A 20,275-nucleotide genomic window follows, 5' to 3' on the forward strand; every position below is an offset into this window, starting at 1 on the left:
CTGCAGTCCCTAGGCTGTGAGAAGTTGATACACTGAAGTTAGTGCATTTGTCAGACCGGTTTCCCTGCCCAGTTAGGTGACCTGAGTGATTTTAGCTCACCAGAGTTAAAGTCTTGGAGCTGGCAAAGCAAGCGGTCTAGGAGTCTGAAATGGGCAGAGCCGGTCCAAGAGCCCTGCTCAAATAATAAGGTCGAGACAAGTCAAGAGTGGGCTTAGAGCGGGCGGGTCAGGTCCGTTTTCTCTGCTACAGTGATGTCCCGGGTGGCGGCCATAATATGGTCAGGCAGCCCTGAATGAGAGCGAGTGTCAGGTACTAGCGTGGAGGGCGGGGGGAGGCGCCCCTGTGGGATGACGCTAGGGTCCACTAGCTGTGGCAACGGTCTCGAGTAGCGGGGGCCTTTTTTTCCCACTTTGGGCTCACCTGTAGCTTTAGTAAGACTTGCAGTTGTGGGCGGTCGGCCATCTTGGGGCCAGGCAGCCTTGTCGGTGAAGATCGTCAGGACCGGCGCGAGGTCCGCCTTCTGGTTTTGCTTGGGTGATGAGATGAGAAGGCGTCCCTTCGTTGCCGCTGCCTACGGGCACTTGCGCTCGCGGCTCGGCACCGCTCCCGGGTGTCCCGGTGAAACCGTCTCTGGATGGCTTTCCGTTGCTGCATTGACCCTCAGGTAAGTGGGGGGGGTGGGGACACTCACTGTGTGTGGGGTAGGCATGCGGGGAGGCGCTCTGAGCAGGAACCAGGAGATTATGAAGGACTCTGGTGTCCTTCTATACGATCCTTCTCGACGGATCAAGCTGCCCCTTCCAATGGTATTTCTGGGTGCTGGAGGCATCCGGAGGCAGCCGTCTTCAATGCACCGGGGGGGGGGGGGAGTTGCAATGGGGTCGCTCCGGTTGGGATTTACACCGATAGTGATCCCTTGACCCGGAGCTCGCCCTCTTACTCCTTCCTTGCGGCCATCTTGTGCCATAGCATCTGCATAGCATAGGATTCTGATGCATTCCCCGCTTTACAAAATGTTGTATATCTGGTAATGAGTCAAGTTCCATGGATGTTGCATGGGAACACCCACAGCAACACCCATGGAACACCCCTTTCACACAGAGTAATGCGCAAAAGGGGCCCATATTTACAAGGCCATGAAAAGTCACGCAGGATGACACACCAGCGGCGCATGAACTTGCAAATAAGCCCTTCCATATCTATTTTTCAGATTTTTTGAATTACCATGGGTAGAGTCTAATGCAAACTGGTTGACATGCATGCCGCATACAGGGCACCTGATCAAGTTTCAAGCCCTAAATCCCCATCTATCTATCTATCCATCTATCCATCTATCCATCTATCTATCTATCTATCTATCTATCTATCTATCTATCTATCTATCTATCTATCTATCTATCTATCTATCTATCTCTCTAGCTATAGCTATATATATATATCTATCTCAGCAGCCTCGATAATAGGACTGTATGCGGAGCAACACTGAATGGGAACTGGATTTATTTCCTGGACACAGCAAAAGATATTGGCACAACCCACTGGATGGTTTTTATTGTGACTAAACTACTAAACCACGAATTCTAGCATGCATCAGTAATACTTCCATAAGGGTGTCCACCAGGGGGCTAAATTAATTTAAATTGCAATCGCTCCTTGTAGTTTGTAATTAGTTTGTGCTGTCAAGACTTACCTTTAATAAAGTTCGGAGATGAACGAAACACGTCAGGACTGCCTGTAGCTGTGTATTAAAATATTCAAATTGCCAGTGTTGTGAGTGCGGCTTGTGTCTTTCCGAAGGGGGAGAAGTTGTATGAATATGCAGTGGCTTGGTCCTGCTGCAAAGCTATATACCCCCCGTAAGTGCGCCATCATTACCCAACATCGGACCAATTTTGTTTGCTTTATGAAAACGACCCTGGGAAACGGACGCTGCCCTATACTACATACAGCATGGTTCCCAGCAGCCTCAATAATAGGACTGCATGCGGAACAACAATGAATGGGAACTAGAATTATTTCTTGGACACAGCAAAAGACATTGGCACAACCCACTTGAGGGTTTTTATTGTGACTAAACTACTAATCCACGAATTCCAGCATGCATCAGTAATACATCCATAAGGGTGTCCACCAGGGGGCCAAAATCATTTATATTGCAATTGTTACTCGTGGTTTATAATTAGTTTGTGCTGCCAAGGCTTACCTTTGATAAAGTTCAGAGACAAACAAAACACGTCAGGACTGCCTGTAGGTGGTATGGACATTTCTTTGGTCCATTCTGGCAGGTAGAGGCTTTGGGGATAAAATATCGGCGCCCTAAAAGCTATGTATAGGGAACCCGAGGCCAGGGTGGTCGTCATGGGTGAAAGATCAGATAAGATTGCTATCCAGAGAGGTGCGCGGCAGGGGTGTCCCTGCTCACCGATCCTCTTTTCACTTTATATTGATCCGTTTATACAAAAAATGTTAGGGTGCCCAAGGATCAGCCCGGTAATATTAAATGGTCATGCAAATAAAATCTTGGCATATGCTGATGATCTGGCTGTCATCACTACCGATCCTCAGCAGGCGATGCCAACTCTTGCTGAATTGGCTAAGGCTTTTGGTAGCCGTTCAGGCTATCTCTTGAACGAAGCCAAAACTCAGGTAATCTGCACAAAACATATCGTGAAATCTGACCCCAGATATGTGGATGCTGCTGTATATTTAGGGGTCAGAATAAATGCCTCAATCGAAAAAAATTAGATGAAAACTATCTCCCTCTAATTAAATCAATAGAAACAGAGCTGAAATGGATAGATGTGCTACATCTTTCATTGATCGGGAGAGTAAACGCGGTGAAGATGACAATGTTTCCCAAAGTATTATATCTATTCCGGGCCATACCTACCCTTGTACATCGAAGAAGGACTTATGAAAAAATTGGAAACTGTATTCATAATATTTATCTGGCAGTACGGCAAGATCAGGCGCTCCACTAATAATATGTCACTTTCTATGGAAAGGGGGGGGGGGTTGGCCTTATCAAACCTAAGATTATATCATTGGACATGTTTTCTTACACAAATGGTAATTCTGTTGCAGCCTAAAATGGACTCTCTATGGACTGAAACTCGGAGCCCTCCATCGATCTTCGAGCTTTTACTGGGGAAGAAGGCATCAGGCTTATTATTATGTGAAGTTGATCGTAGGTATTATAAAGATCCTGGAAGGGGCATGGAGTATATGGAAGTCTGTATTGAAGTTCTTTAATGTTCCCAAGGTCAATGTATCTCTACCCTTTTGCAACTCTAGTCTTTTCTCTCATCTGTGTGTAGAAGTCAATCTTCAGGTCTGGAGAGGGCTAGGTATCAAGACTATAGATGATATCATGGAAGGCGGGGAAATAGCAAGATTTGATGCCTTGCAATGTAAATTTTCTGTTCCATCTTCTCATTGGCTTTTATATGCCCAAATTGAATGTATTTTGAAAGCAGTAAGGCCCAAATTGGTACATTCCGCAAACTTCCCCTTGTTAGACTCATTAGCCAAAGGATGTAATAAAATAAATGTAGTTTATATTCTTCTCCTGATGAGAATCCAAGATGATATGGAGAAGATTGAATCTGCTTTGGCAAACAAACTGTCTAACCCTGATGTATATCTGCATATGGCCCTAAATTTGAATAAAAAATCTTTCGGTCTTCAAACTTGAGAGCCCAGCACTATAAAACATTATTTAATTTATACTATACGCCAGCAAAATTATTTTCTTGGGGGGTCAGGGAGGACGACTGTTGTCCCAGATGTAATGAGGGGCAAGCTGATCTATTACATATGTTCTCCCATTGTAGCGCATTAGCCCCAATAAGGGATAAGATAGAAAAATGTATGCAGGGGCTGCTAGGTCATAAGATAGATCTATCCCCAACTCTGATGTTACTGGACATAGATGAGAAGTTAAGGCTCGAGAAAGATGAGGAAGCCCTAGTTTTTATCTCGGTAGCGGTATTGCGGATCCTAATCTCTTCAGGCTGGAAAGACACCTCCGCCCCTTCATTCCAAATGTGGCTTAACAGATTACTGGGTATACATAATATAGAGGCATGCCTTTATGAACAGAAGGGAAAAAAATGCGAGAGCTTGGAAGCCGCATCTGGGCCCCACTTACAGAATGGAGGAAGCAAAGATTGTGGCTTTTTAAAATCTTTTTTAATCTTTGATATAGCCTCCCATGGTCAAAATGTTATCACTAGTAGAGCCTCGTCTTTATTATTAACATTGTTTTATCCTGTGATTAATATTCTAATTGTGCTGTACCTGCAACTGTATATCTCTTTTTAAATTTTGGCCATAGATTGACATTGATTGTTATGAATAATGAATTGTATATGTATCTTTTTTGATCTTTTGTAACGCACAAGAAATTCTTAATAAAAATACTTAAAAAAAAAAAAGGACTGCCTGTAGCTGTGTATTAAAATGTTCAAATTGCCAGTATTGCGAGGGCGGCTTGTCTTTCCGAAGGGGAGAAGTTGTATGAATATATATATTGCTGCAAGGGCAGGCCCCTTGCCTGCGACACTGATACTGTCTGTAGCAGCTGCGGCCACTTTGTTCACAGTCCTTTTCTCTTATGCCACGAATATTTCCATGAAAACAAGGACAGTACATCAGGAAACGGCACAAAACTTTATTGTGCACTAGCTATCAAGGACAACACGTTTCGGCGTTTGCCTTCATCAAGATACTTCCTGTACCCCAATCTCCCATAGAAATGCATTTTCAGGGTTTGTCAACATAAACAAAATACTTGTATCTAGCATTCCATGACGGTTTTGCCGTAAATTATTATAAACCCAAATTCATTTATTTGTAATTGTAAATAACAATTTAGAAATTGCCTTAAGGGAATAAAAAACATCTTTCAATTTAAAGGCTTTGATTTAGGAAATATGAAAACTGTGACAGACCCCAGGTTTTGTAAGGAGAGTGCTGCCGTATATATCGCTATAGCATGGTAGTACATTATTAAGAAACATAATTTCAAATCCTTGTTTGTAGCTCCACGGCAAATATTGATGACACTCAGTTATATTACTTGTGTCATTCTAGCTACCATATCACCTCCTGATTACGGAGGCCTGCAAGTCTCACTGCTATACGGAACTCGTGCTCTTTACATATACTTTTCATATTTGGGGCATGATCTTTCCCATAGTTTGACTCAATCACTATCTTGTCCTTTATATTGCCAAAATGTCATCAATTCAACCTATAGGGCAACAGCACTTTCTGTCATTTGCCATTATGTCTATCCTGGGGTACAAGATGTATCCTTCTTGAGTGCAGGGTAAGTGGGGTGTGACGGGACTGTGAGAGTGTGCGTAAATAATATAAATTACGTGTTTAGCATGTGAAAGAAGGGTATATAAGGACGTAATTAATGTTTTCGGAACCTAGCAGGGTTTCAAAATGAGACTCCACAATTGTGACGATTGCTCAGTAAGGTCCTAAATCGGAAACTAATTGCATCCAACATAGGCCTAATTCCCTTTCCCAATTAAAATGTGAAAAATAAATTACAAAGTATATGTTCATTTTAATTAATATCCCAACATGATTCTGTTGGGGAGGTTATAAATTGAGATCTAACCTAATGAGAGTGTATCAGTTTTCATTGGCCAATATGTGTTGCAAGCTCCTCACCACTATTGAGCCCTTTCGTCACTTTGCAATCTAAATCCAGGATATACCTGGATTCGAGGATTCTTAGGTGTTTTTCTCAGTCCCCACCTCGTATGTGCCATTCTGTGTAATGGCGTGCCTGAGGATAATTGTGATCACGATTCGTAATGGCCCGCCCTTGTTGCAGAATTCTTAGCTTGAGGGGAAGTTTGGTACTGCCACTCCAGCATGTAGACAGTAAAATCACTGTTACAGTTGATCATGTGTTGTATTGATCGCTTCTGTTTAGTGTTGGTGGTGTATTCTTTACAGTTCCTTAAAGCAACAATGTCCCTAACGCAGAGTAAATGCACAGGACCTTACGGTTAGGTAATATTATGGTTTTCAGAGCTCAAAATGAAACACAGTGCCACAGAGTCAGAAATATACAACTACCTTGAGGAGGTTTTTTGTATTAGGTTAAGATACGTATACTTAATTTTAGTACCTTTGGCAATTTGGATACCAACACGGAATAGTGTATGCTGGAGCCACCGATATCATCAAATTATAAAAACGGGTTCTGAAAAAGTGTATGATAAAAAATAAGATTGGTACATGTTCTCATTCATACTTAGCTATTATGCCCAAATGTTGCAGGGAATTCCTTACCGATTGTTATTAGAATAGGTGGCAACACACTGTCTCACGATCAGGATGTTGCAGGTTTTTCAAAGTACGCTGTGTTCAGGGGATGTCCTCCTGAAAGGGTATTTTAATACGATCATCTATAAGTAATGTCAAAGTATTATAGATTTCTGTTCTACCTATTGGTGTTGGAAAACACATACCCTTTGACTCTAAGTGTATTGTTATCAGTTGTTTTTTGAATTACACATAGCGTCTCTATTTAGTTATTGTCGGATTTGCACTAATCTTGTGTATTAAAGGTAGTCTTTGTGATAACCTGTAGCCTGATAGAGGTCAAATTGTCTCTTTCGTAATTACACAAAATATGTTTCAAATATAAGTAAGGGGGACATCCTCCTCGTATTTAGCGGGTATATCTATATTAGGCCGTTGGATACCTCTGTCCAGGTTCACATGTTATTCGCTACTTACATTAAGCTGAATGCTTCATCTTTAAGAACTAGTTTTACTTACAATAATATTCTCAATAGGGTACTTAATGAGGAGTTTAGAAATGGAATCATTAGGAAATAAGAATAAAATTACAAAAAGAAGGCAAAAAGCTCCTGTTGGCAGCGCGCCCATACCTTGTTACAAAAAATAGCTACGATATTAGTGCATTTATCAATATTTTCGTAATTTACTCATTTTGGTGGGCTCGCTTGCTATGTGTATCTAAAACATTGTAGGTAAGCAATGGGAGCCCATTCAAATTTATAGAGTACTAACGATACTATCATTGTTTCTGCTCTATAGTCTTTAAAGCTCATCACAACAGGATGGCCCCTCTTGTCGGAGGGCTTTATTACGATGGTTGGATCTTCTTCCAAAGCTTTCAGAGCTTCTCTTTGTTGCTTTGTTAGGTTTACTAATTGGATTTTTTTAATTTGGTTCTCACTGATGAGTATAAGTTTCTAAGAACGGACAAACCACGCATACCCTGCATATACTTCCTCCTGAAGTTTCACAAGGATGCCACTTCACCACCATGGCATCCAATAGTCTCGTCCAATGGGGGGGATACTGGAGAATACATCCATATGTTTGGATCTCTTCCTATCTGAATATGTTCCAATTTGGGATCTTGCTGTAAAGACAGTACAGACTTTCTTCGGAGGCTTCATGGTTTACAGTGGGAGGAGGGATATATAATGATCAGCCTGGATGTGTGTTCTTTATACACATGTATTGACCAACATAAAGGAGTGGCAGCATGCATGCATTTCTTGAGAAGTAGACACATAGATCACTGGGAGCACAACAAGATGCTGGAAATAATTATGCTGTTCTGCTTACAAGAAAATATCTTTCTCTTTGAAAAGTCGGTATACTGAGAGCAGGCTGGTACAGCGTTGGGCACATGTTTTGCCCCCAGCCTAGCACATTTATTCCTAGGCTGGTGGGAAGAACAAATAGTGTGGATGCAACAACTGGAAATGTATACTGACCACATACTTATGTGGATCAGATACATTGATGATTTGCTCCTCCTATGGAATGGCCCAGAAAATCTAGCCAGTGAATTTATTGGAAAATAACGTGTGAATAATCTGAACCTGCGCTTTACACATACCATGAGTACAAGGTACTGTGAGTTGTTAGACATAGCAGTAGAAATAAGAGAAGGTGAAATCACAACTCGCCTATTCTGGAAAAAAACTGCAGGGAACACAGTACTGCATGCAGCGAGCAACCATCCAACCCCATTCTACCATAGTATACCCTATGGAGAATTACTGAGGGCTCGCCATAATTGCAGTACTGACAGTGACTACCTTAAGGAACAACAGGTGATGTTAACACGTTTTAAAGAAAGGGGCTACAAGAAAGGAGTCCTGGAGGTAGCCAAAAAAAAGTAAGAGATCTACCACAGCACGACCTGTTATTGAAAGCATCCACCAGTGCCAAAAAGAGGGAGACAATAAACACTGGCAAACCAAATGCACCTAGAATGGTAACACAGTACAGCAGGGGAGCATGGGCTTTAGAAACAATCATGAAGAGACATTGGAACCTGTTAGCGACAGACCCTATAATAGGAGAACGCATAGCAGCCAGGCCACAAGTAACCTATAGGCGTGCTAAATCGCTACGAGATCAATTAGTCTATAGATATTGCATAGAGGACACACAATGCAGCGGTTGAAAATGCCCAATTGCTTTACCACCTGTGGTATGTGTAATGCAGATCGTAATGGAAGGAACTGTAAAGAATACACCGCTAGCACTAAACAGAAGCGATCAATACAATACATGATCAACTGTAACAGTGATTTTACTGTCTACGTGCTGGAGTGCCCCTGTGGCCTCCAGTACGTGCGCAGTACCAAACTTCCCCTCAAGCTAAGAATTGTGCAACATTTGCGGTCCATTACGAATCGTGATCACAATTATCCTGTGGCACGCCATTACACAGACTGTCACAACAGTAACAACAGCAGTCTACAATTTTTTGGGGTGGACAGAATACCGCAGCACATACGAGGTGGAGATCGAGAAAAACGCCTAAGAATCCTCGAATCCAGGTATATCCTGGATTTAGATTGCAAAGTGCTGAAAGTGCTGAAAGTGCTCAATAGTGGTGAGGAGCTTGAAACACATATTGGTCAATGAAAACTGATACACTCTCATTAGGGTAGACCTCAATTTATAACCTCCCCAACAGAATCATGTTGGGATTTTAATTAAAATGAACTTATACTTTATATTTTATTTTTCACATTTGAATTGGGAAAGGGAATTAGGCCTATGTTGGATGCAATTAATTTCCTATTTAGGAACTTACTGAGCAATCGCCACAATTGTGGAGTCTCATTTTGGAACTCTGCTAAGTTCCGAAAACATCCATTACGTCCTTATATGCTCTTCTTTTACATGCTAAACACGTAATTTATATTATTTACACACACTGTCACAGTCCTGTCACACCCCACTTACCCTGCACTCAAGAAGGATACATCTTGTACCCTAGGATAAACATAATGGAAAATGACGAAAAGTGCTGTTGCCCTATAGGTTGAATTGATGACATTTTGAGAATATAAAGGACAAGATAGTGATTGAGTCAAACTATGGGAAAGATCATGCCCCAAATATGAAAAGTATATGTAAAGAGCACGAGTTCCGTATAGCAGTGAGACTTCTAGGCTTCCGTAATCAGGAGGTGATATGGTAGCTTAGAATGACACGAGCAATATTAACTGCGTGTCATCAATAATTGCAGCGGAGCTACAAACAAGGATTTGAAATTATGTTTCTTAATAATGTACTACCATGCCATAACGGTTTATATGACAGCACTCTACTTACAAAACCCGGGGTCTGTTGACATTTGCATATTTCCTAAATCTAAGCCTTTAAATTGAAAGAAGTTTTTTATTCCCTTACGGCAATTTCTAGATTGTTATTTACAATGACAAATAAATGAATTTGGGTTTATAATAAATTACGGCAAAACCGTCATGAAATGCTAGATACAAGTATTTTGTTTATGTCGACAAACCATGAAAATGTATTTCTATGGGAGACTGGGGTCCAGAAAGTAATTTGATAAAGGCAAATGCCGAAACAAGTCGTCCTTGATAGCTAGTGCACAATAAAGTTTTGTGCCGTTTCCTAGTGTGCTGTCCTTGTTTTCTTGGAAATATTCGTGGGATAAGAGAAAATGACTGTGAACAAAGTGGCCGCAGCTGCTACAGACAGTATCAGTGTCGCAGGCAAGGGGCCTGCCCTTGCAGCAATATATATATTCATACAACTTCTCCCCCTTCGGAAAGACAAGCCGCCCACGCAATACTGGCAATTTGAACATTTTAATACACAGCTATATATATATATATATTCACTGAAAAAAACATATGTTTCAGGGACGTAATAGCTAGAAATTAGCATTTAAAAACCTTAGAAATTCACTGAAAAAACCATAGGTTTCAGGGACGTTATAGTTAGTTGGAGATTTCACTCATATAAAACCATAGAAATTCGGCTGTTATAGTTAGTAGACCTAACTATAACTCCCCCCCCGCAATGCACTGCTGATGACGTCACATATTACATCACTCATGACATGCTCAGTGACATCACTGATGACATCACTGAGGTTAAAAAAGGTTTTGTAAATAAAAATTTCTAACTATAACGTCCCTGAAACCTATGGTTTTTTCTGTGAATTTGTAAAGTTTTTAAATGCTACTTTCTAACTATAATGTCCCTGAAACCTATGGTTTTTTCAGTGAATTTCTAAGGTTTTTTAAATGCTAATTTCTAACTATGCCTAACTAAGTCCTCCTATGCCCCCAACTTTTTTGTTGACAGGTACTAGTGGTAACTGACTCTGACTAACCAGGCCTAGAGCCATTGCTATGCTAAAGGACACTTAGAATACAGTAAAAACACATACATACACTAGGGAACACTAATCGTTGGGGTACACCTGTGATTAGCATGACCTCCTCTGTAATTGCCATGAGTTAGTGTCTGGGCCATTGCATAAGTACATGGGTACTGACTGGATGATTAGAGTACTGCAAGGGGCACGACCTGACACTGCAACAGCGAAGCATTGTTACAGATAAGTAATCTCGAGCACATCACACAATCACACAATTACTAAAAAAAGTGACAAAATCGAGGCAAAGACGGAGTAGGCAGTTTCAATCAATCAATTAATCAATCAATCAATCAATCATTTGTAAAGCGCACTACATACTCGCAAGGGTCTCAAGGCGCTGGGGCGGTCGGGCGCTCCTGATCGAACAGCCAGGTCTTGAGTATCCTCCTGAAGGTCAGGAGGTCTTGGCACTGTTGTAGGCTCAGTGGGAGGGTGTTCCATGTCTTGGCGGCGAGGTGGGAGAAGGATCTCCCGCCGGTGGTTGCTCTTCGGATGCGCGGGACAGTGGCGAGTGAGAGGTCGGCGGAGCGTAGCTCGCAGTTGGGGATGTAGAAGGAGAACTGTCGGTAAAGGTAGGCTGGGCCGGTCTTGTGGAGTGCTTTGTGTGCGTGGATGAGGAGCTTGAAGGATATTCTCTTGTTGATGGGGAGCCAGTGCAGGTTTCTCAAGTGTGAAATGATGTGGCCGTGTCGTGGTACGTCGAGGATCAGTCGTGCCGAGGCATTTTGGATGCGTTTTAGTCATTTGATGAGCTTGGTCGGGGCTCCTGCGTAGAGAGCATTTCCCTAGTTTAGTGTGCTGCTGACAAGGGCCTCGGTGACTGACTTTCTTGTATCTGTCGGGATCCATCTGTAGATCTTGCGGATCATGCAGAGGGTGTTGAAGCAGGAGGAAGAGACGGCATTGACTTGCTTGGTCATTGAGAGCGTTGAGTTGAGGATGATTCCCAGGTTGTGTGCTTGGTCGGTGGGTGTCGGGGCTGCCCCCAGTGCCGTCGGCCACCAGGAGTCGTCCCAGGCTGAAGGGTTGGAGCCAAGTATGATGACCTCCGTCTTGTTTGAGTTCAGCTTCAGACGGCTGATCTTCATCCAGTCGGCGACGGCCTTCATTCCTTTGTTCATTCCTAGTTGCTAGGTGACTGCCTTTGTGCATAATGTCACAAATAGTTCTAAGTGTGTAAGTACCTCGTACCCAGTAACCAGTTTCACAAATTGGAGTCCACTGCATGTAAACACAGATTGCCCAGCTTGTCACACAGCCTGCAGCCTTTCTCTGGATTCAATCTTTAAAATCCTCGTTTTGGTACACATATGATCTCCAGAATGCTCACAAAGGCAACCATTACAATCAACACAAAACAACATTTCAAAAGAGCATACACATTCTAATCTTCCACTTCCAATAACAACATGAGGGAATGCGATTTCCACCATACAGATAGATTACACCAATAGCTGTCAGCTGGATGCACACTTCTCAGATATGCTAATAGGAAACACGGTCTGCATTTTCTCTTTCACAACAGACTTACAGGGTCATATCGATTCCTCCCTACAACTAATGCACTTAACAAAATTTATAGTGCCATCTGTCAACAATGCTGCTTTCCATATCCGGATATACGTCCGGCCACTCTAAGATAGGGTTGAACTCTGGTACTATAATTGTGTTATGTTTTTCCGTTCACCTAAGAAAAGCAGTTTTGGCTATTTTGTAAATTTGAAAAAGGCATTTGATTTATCAAAAAGTGTTGCAGAAAGTGTTCTTAATACAAAAACACTTTGATGCATTTAAGCTGCCCATGCGTATTTCTTTCTTCTCAGATGTTACCTTGGCTGCCACACCCAGTGTGGTTATTGCATTACAACAATAGTAAACATGGATTGTGAAAGGTGCAGGTCGTTCCTGCCTATGTGTCGAGGATGCAATGTGTTATGATGCTTATTTATGACCGGGAGAGCCAGCAACTAAGATGCATATCTCAGCATGGCCCAATCGAAAGTCTCCTGGGTGAATTAAAGATGCCGAAATATTACTGCAAGTGACTTGCATGTTAGAGACCCTGGGGTCCTAAAAAGCAGAGCATCCGTTGCGAAAGCAATCTATTTCTACACCCATTTTTTCTAGTACAATATTTACTAAAGTTTTAGAATAACTGAAAATAGTTTATGTAGCTTTAAGATAACTACATTATAAATTATTATTATTATTATAAGTAATAATACATAATTAGATCACTAATTAGATGATTTCTGAATGTCTTGTAATTGGTTTAGTTTAGTGGCTATATACTCTCACTTTTTACTGGTTGCTGTGAACCAATTGGCTTGCTCCCTTGGCTCACCTTTAGATTTCATAGCTCAGTATCTGGAAGAGACAACATATCATAAATAAATAAATATTAGAAGTCCATGTAAACCAAAGTTGTTTTGAAGAAGTAAACAACTACACCGTAGCTGTTAGAGTACATGTGAATGATGAAGACCAGTAAAAGGAGCATTATTCAGAAAAGGGAGAACACTGCTGCAAGAGGCTAAAAGACTGACTTTGGAGCCCAGAGACATGCACTTGATCAAAGAGGATGTAAACATAATTAAAAACTGCTTAGAGCAGTGCACTTCCCTAAATAAAGGTCCTCCCGCCCACCTACTGTCACATCACATGAGGATTCCTGCAATAGAATTCTTAGGTTGCAACCACAAAGTGGGGTTTTGGTATGTATTAAACTCATTTTGTAAGTGAGAAAAGCATTTCCGACTTGCAAAATGGGTTTACTGACCAATAGCAAATTGTAATAAGGAAGTGGCGAAAAAGGGATATTCCCTAATAATTATGACTTGGTAGATCATTTTTCAATGTTTTGCAGCTGCAATTGCAGTCCCAAACCATTAAACAGGTCCAGCTTCTCTAAGGAGATGGTAATAGATCGCAAAAGGGAAGCTAGCTACCCCAGTTGGACAGCTTCCCCTTTTGGAATAATGTGTATGACCTTAGTAGGAACCGGCAGTGCTTCGGTAGACTGTGTAGGCACCATCACAATATGTTCCCAAACAAGAAACTTTTATATTTTATAAAGCAGCACCACTTGAGGAACACAACCTGCCTTAGAAAAACTCCCTTTCTGGGAATGCCAACACAAAGATGGTGGTGGGCTGTACCTTGCAGGCCTCCATCCGTGTATTTAAAGGCAGTCATAGGGAATAACAAATTGCAACCAGCCTAATTAATGTGCATTAGATATTCACCTGTAATTTTTGTATGTGACCTATTAGTATACAGGCTCCGCAAAATAAGACAGTGGTTGCAATATGTTCTCACACAATTAGCAGCCAGTTTTACTATCAGTCTTTTAGGAGATTGATGTAAATCATTATATGCATCTTACCTGCGCGGGATTCAATTGTGATAAGTTAATATAGAAATACCACATTTTGATGCACAAGTCCAATAGTTTTGGGAAAAGTGCACCTCTACAAACAGTTTCAAATGTGAGAAACAAAATAAAGATATTTTAGGTTGCCTTTAAAACAATGTAAAGGAATAATTAAAGTTTACAGCTGTCTGATATTCTGTTTGGCAGTCACTGGTGGCAATTGGTGCGGGCATTCCCTGTCCACTAATTTGTGGTTCAGACTCTACATTATTAAATAATGCTGTCACAAATTGTTTTAAATATTTGTTTTGACTGCCAGCCAATGCATCACCTGCTCAGATCAGGCTGGAATTTGGCTTCTGCAATCAACATATCGCAAGGATGGGTCAATAGGTAAAGACATTGAAACAAATTAAAACCAATATTAATAATCCAATGTGCTGTCTTCTATGGCAAAAGATACAATGGAATCAAAAGTTGTATTTTTATAATTACCTTGATATGGCTTTGGAAGAATTTTCAATTCATGAGATCTGGAAAATGCCTTTAACCCCAAAAGGTTTGAAGAAAATTATTAACAAATCAGTAAAACATTTATCTCTTCTGAAAGATAAAGAATTGTTTATTAAGCGGTCGCATGCATGGGTGATAGTCTATGAATATACAATGCTTAAAGTTCAGCCGTATTATAAATACCTTGGACAGTACAAACCAAAAATATATTTATGAAAGCAAGATTTGCCAACCTGCCAGGCTTAAAGCATGCAATGCCTTGGCTGAGACGATCTATATCGACTACCTGCAGAATATGCAATTTATGGGAAGAAAATATTACACATTTGGTTTGCATATGTGCAGCAATGACAGCTGAAAGAAAGAGATACCTGAAAAATTGCTTCATTGAAAAAGGTGTTCGCACATGTAGACATGCTATGGTAGTTTGTTTTAGACCGACGGACATTATAATGAATGCTAATTTTACCAAATATTTGATACTTGCAAAAAAGAAATTGGACGTCAGAGAGTCGAGTCTAGTAAATCTGGACATTTTGGATAGCTAGGGATGAATTTTGCACTATATAAGTGAATTTGCTTATTAGTAATGAAATTATAATTGCTATTATCTATATTAAGTCTTTTCTATATGTTTTAAAAATGATGGACTGAGCTAATAATTTATTTTGTGGTATTATCTGGAAAATTGTACCCATTAAGTTTATTAAGAATTTTAGACTTATTTGAAATGTTTTATCAGGTGTGTATAAAAAAAATCGAATAACATTTTACTTACTTACTTAATGCCCACTAATTGGTTCTATTAAATTAAGAGCCCAAGAAATGTTTTTTGATTATACGAGAAAACACAAAAGTGAGGGGTGTAATGGTTGCAAAAATCTCTGGACACTTGAAATACCTTTAGCATATCCAGTGCACTGGAATTAAACTGGAATAAGTCAGAGAACAAGCACAACTTTTTCTGCCAATAGTATTGGCCTATGTTCTAATAACATGGTGTTTTGGTAAGCAAGAACACGGAGTACCTCTCCACCAGTGTACTTGAGCAGAAAGATCCTCCTGAGGTATCTGACCATTGTGAATCTCAACAGTATGAAACGTTAAATATCCAGTGCTTAATTTGTTCAGGTTTTTGCTGATGGTAGACACTGGCACCTGGGAAAGGGAGAAACAGGAATAAAGAGAAAATAGGAAAACAGTGACATAGGGAGAAAGTAAAGAGGAAAAAGAACACCTAGGAGCGAGAAAGAGAGATAGGAAGTGTAGCATGGTTGAAGAAAAAGGCATGAGGTGGAATCAAGACAGCCTTGATATTTAGCAACCCTTGTATTTATCGCTCCTCTGAAAATATTTGGGGCACATACTTAAGGTTTTTCAAATTGAGCAGTCTGTATGATAAAATCCTAAAACTTGTCAATTTGCTTTCTGATGATCCTTAACAGGGGAGGGACTGGAATTGCACAATATTCATGACATATGCCGCAAAACAATGTGCATGCATACCAAAATACTAATTAAGAGAAAATATATTTTCTTTTAACAGGGACATATTTCCAGAAGGCCTCCCTCCTTCCTATGTTTTTGTGGCAACCATACGTTTAAGTTCTCTTATCAATGGTGAGAAGTTTGATCTCTGGAGAATATTATCCAAAGCCGGGGTGGTGCAGGCAGCTGTAAGTCTGGACAGGTCAGGAAGTTCTGTGATGGTCACCGCCCCACGTACGAATGCAGCGTCTCAGACATTGCGCTTTCAGAGCCCCAAATTACAGGTACCATATGAGGTTTTTCTTTTCCCCAACCACACTAATTCCAATTTAATTTCCAGATATTATACTTGTTCATTCAATTTGAAGTCCATAACGTACCGGTGAAAAGATGTTTTGCTGCACAATGTCACCTAACGGAGCCAACCTGTGAGAAAATCCTATTGGCAGAAAGTTGTATATAAACTTTAAAGCTCTCTCAGGAGCACTCTATGGAAAGACTGTAAGTAGCTTCTAGCCCTTAAGATAGTACTTCTATCTTTAATATTTGTTCCTTGCTTCAGGTTTGTATCGGTGTAGTTAAGTATAAAAAGTGATGACTGCATTCCTAGACTCCTAAAAAAGGGGAAATTCTCTAGAGTTTAATTATAACATTAGTATGATTTCTATTTTATCACTGTTTCTCTTAAATTTTCCCCATTGTAGTGGAAGAATGTATCTTTAAATGTTACTGAGGTGGTGGATCAAAAAGGGGATTTGGTGTAGCAAGGAGAATTAGAGTACCAAATAGCAGTAGCCCCAAATAACACCGAAAGCCCAAAAACACCTTTTTCTTTGTGCATGGAAAGCACTCTAGACGTCACATGTTGTTTTGTCCGGACTGCTCAACATACATACAATAAAAATTGATGATTGTTGCTACTGTGTGCTTCATTTAATTTGAATTGCTTCATTTTGATTACCTTATTTTTAAATTATAGATGCAAGCTCAGCATTGTTAGATGCTTTCCTTGGGCCCGATTCACAAAGGTAATATTACACTTTTGGGTAAGTTCACAATTGTTTGCTTTTCCCAAAGGTATTTTACTAGTAGTATCTTTACAAATGCGAAGACTACACATATAAATACAGAGAACACTCCTACCTTTTTATGTGCGGAGACTCGCCATCATAAAGATACTACTAGTAAAATACTTTTGGGTGCGGAGACTCCGCAGTCGTAAAGATACCACTAGTAAAATACCTTTGTGAATAGCAAACAATCATATACTTACAAAAAAAGCGCAAGCTTACCTTTGTGAATCAGCCCCCTTGTGTATAAATAAAACGTAGTATATAGACAACATAAGTTTTCTTCTCAATCTTGAGCAGGTTATGAGATATAGAGAAGCATTAAAAGAACAATGTGGAGGAGATGCTGTGGCACCAGGGCCCAGATGCCTGAGGACACCGCTAAACCCTCGTTTTAGTATCCAAATTGCAGTCAGGGAGCCCACTTTCCCTGTTAGCCGTTGTATGTGAGTGGAGCTCTCTTGCTTAGCATTTCCATTCACTTTCTAACCCTCTTCATTTCCAAAACACCTTCAGAAACTTTTCGATGAGGGGTGGCATCAGCTCAAGATCCTGGTGAGGGAGAACAATATCAGCGTATTCCTGGATGATGTCTTCATTCAAATGGAAACCATGGAGGAGAACCCACCCATCTTCATCAATGGCAAAACTCAAGTGGGCAAGCTGATGGCATCAGACACGTCGATAACCGTATGTATGACAGTGCATGTGCAGTGACCCTCTGTTTCTCAAAAGAACCACTAAACTCATGCTAATTCCAAAATGTGTTCTGAAATGCTTTCTTGTCTCTGCCCTGGGAATCACCACACAGCGCCTTCAACAAAAGAGGCTAATGTCTAAAACCCAATCATTGATTTTTCATCTTGGGTGAGCATGCAAATTCTATTTTGCAGAAGACATTTTAAATAACTGAAAATTCTGAAATTTTAAGTAATTCGAAAGATTAAAATGACAAAGTTTTCCATTGGTTTTGCCTGCATCCTGTTAATATAATTTTTTATATTATACCGGACATTGTGGAAAATCTACAGAGAAGGATTTTGTTAAGATTGGACAATCAGTAAATGTTTTAAACTCACAGGAGTAGGTTCCTTCTCTGCTTTGTATTTCCCAACCATGCATATTAAGGTTATGAGAGGAGCACCATTTAATGGTGCTCCCCATTCTGTAATACCAGTGTTCACTGGATATACCGGAAGCTGGAGTTAATCTGGCTTGCTTTCCTTGTTAATATTATGTATTACAAGTCTCTCTATAGCATAATACATAAAGTAACAATTTACATATTGGCCTCCATTCGACAGAAGAAATGCAGTTTATCCTCTCTAGACAGTACAATAAGGTATTGGCATCGATAAGTGCAGCACGCACTCAGTGGCCATCTTGATGCTAATGGTAGAGTGGAGTCTATCTCATCAATGCAGGTACAACCTAGGTTTTTAAGACCTTCCTAAATCTAAAACTGTCTTTGGTGTTTTGGATCAATTTTGTGTGAGCGCTCCACAGTGACATCCAAGGAAATTGTTTTAGTAGTTTGAATAACTAATAGAATTGCAGAGAAAAGTAAACACATGTCTGGGTTGTTAGAAAAAAGTTTGCCAAAAAACAGATGGGATTTTGGGAGGAGATGGCACCCTTGCAGAGATGCATTCAAAGTTTTTGATGACTTTATGAATGAGATCTTCACTGACATATCAACATTCCAGAAATATAGAAAATAATCACACTCTGCTTTCTGGTTTGAAATTTAAAAAAAACCTGCGTAATCACAGGGTATACACACATGGAAGTACATCAGTGTCCTCAAGACAAAGTGGTATATAATAATGCTGTTAATGTGCATAAGAAGGTGCCCCTGATGGCATCCTAGGATTGTCCACTTGATGTGGTGGATGAGGGACTACGCTCTTTACTGGGTATGTTGGCACGGTCTGCAGCATTTAGAACCTCATATTTTTTCAATAGTTGTTCATGGTTGCTTTTACTGATGCCCACGCGATTATATGCTTTGAGGATGAAACGTAGACCCTCTAAAATAAAAGAAGCCTCTCATATATGCAGTGCCACCCGGGGCTCATCACTTTCTCCCATGATCTTCAATGTTTAATGACTCACCCTCTCAGTATCATTTCAATCAAGCAGTCTGTAAAAGATACTGTTTCTCAAATCAGGTAGCTGGACAGCAAGGTAGATGAAAGCATTTCAGGTTTATTAAGAATCAGAAATAGCGACCCCATCTAGCATCAACTCCTGCAACTGTAAAATGATCAGTTGCTTACATTCTATCCCACATGAAGTTCCATAGGGTCCATATTCTGATTCCAGCAACCTACCAACACTGGGCTTCTAATACAAGAACACTACATCACCTCCCCTCTTAACAGTGACTAAAGAAAATGAAAACTACATCAAGGAAAACTTGAGAGTGAGCTATGTACAAAGGATAAAAACAAAATGCAAACATAGTCTTGGAATCTGGCAGGACGCTGAACGACCCTCTGAGGTCTAACATCTTTTTGAGTTGCAACAACCTCGGAATGTCTTGTTACCTCTCTTGGCTTGACACTTTGCCACTCTGTTTAAATTCCAGACCTTATGATTGTTAATCTTCACAGCATTCTTGAAAACTTTAATTACCCTAAAGGGAATACTACATTTTGACTTGGACTAGCCCAAACGAGGAGATCTTATTTTCACTCAATTTCCCACAGAGACCTGTGTGTGCTTAACAGCTCTCCTTTGATCATACCATTTTTTTCTCTTTTCCTTAATCACGATCTCTTTTTCTTTCCACCCTGTCACACTATCAGCATTCACATCCACTAATAACCTCTTTGAGGAGACCCACGAAGGTCAAACCTCCATATTAGCTACTCTCTTCTTGAACAAACGAAAAGGGGAAACAACAGTGGAAGAGTGAGGAGTGAATCTGTACTCCCTAACGTTTCTCATAATGGCTAACTCCCAGTCAGCACCACTTGCAACAGCCTGCTGTATAGCCTCCTTTAACACCTTCACAAACCTTTCAACAACTCCATTGTTCTCCGGATGATAAAAAGCTGCCTTCTTGTGTTTTATTCCCCTGGAGGCCAAATACTCTTCAA

The 20,275-nt window shown here is 40.4% G+C and overlaps 1 protein-coding gene across 1 annotated transcript in view; it reads left to right on the plus strand.

Moving 5' to 3' along the window:
- Nucleotides 1-20,275, plus strand: part of LOC147722465 (collagen alpha-1(XXI) chain-like) — a 675,708-nt gene that overhangs the window by 312,718 nt on the left and 342,715 nt on the right. Inside the window, exons 5-6 of the mRNA XM_086967313.1 lie at nt 16,160-16,385; nt 17,688-17,861. Coding sequence (XP_086823439.1) covers nt 16,160-16,385; nt 17,688-17,861 — 400 coding nt within the window. The remainder of the gene's footprint in view (nt 1-16,159; nt 16,386-17,687; nt 17,862-20,275) is intronic.

The sequence above is a fragment of the Lissotriton vulgaris genome, chromosome 4_1, assembly GCF_964263255.1.
Source record: "Lissotriton vulgaris chromosome 4_1, aLisVul1.2, whole genome shotgun sequence".
Lineage (NCBI taxonomy): Eukaryota > Metazoa > Chordata > Amphibia > Caudata > Salamandridae > Lissotriton > Lissotriton vulgaris.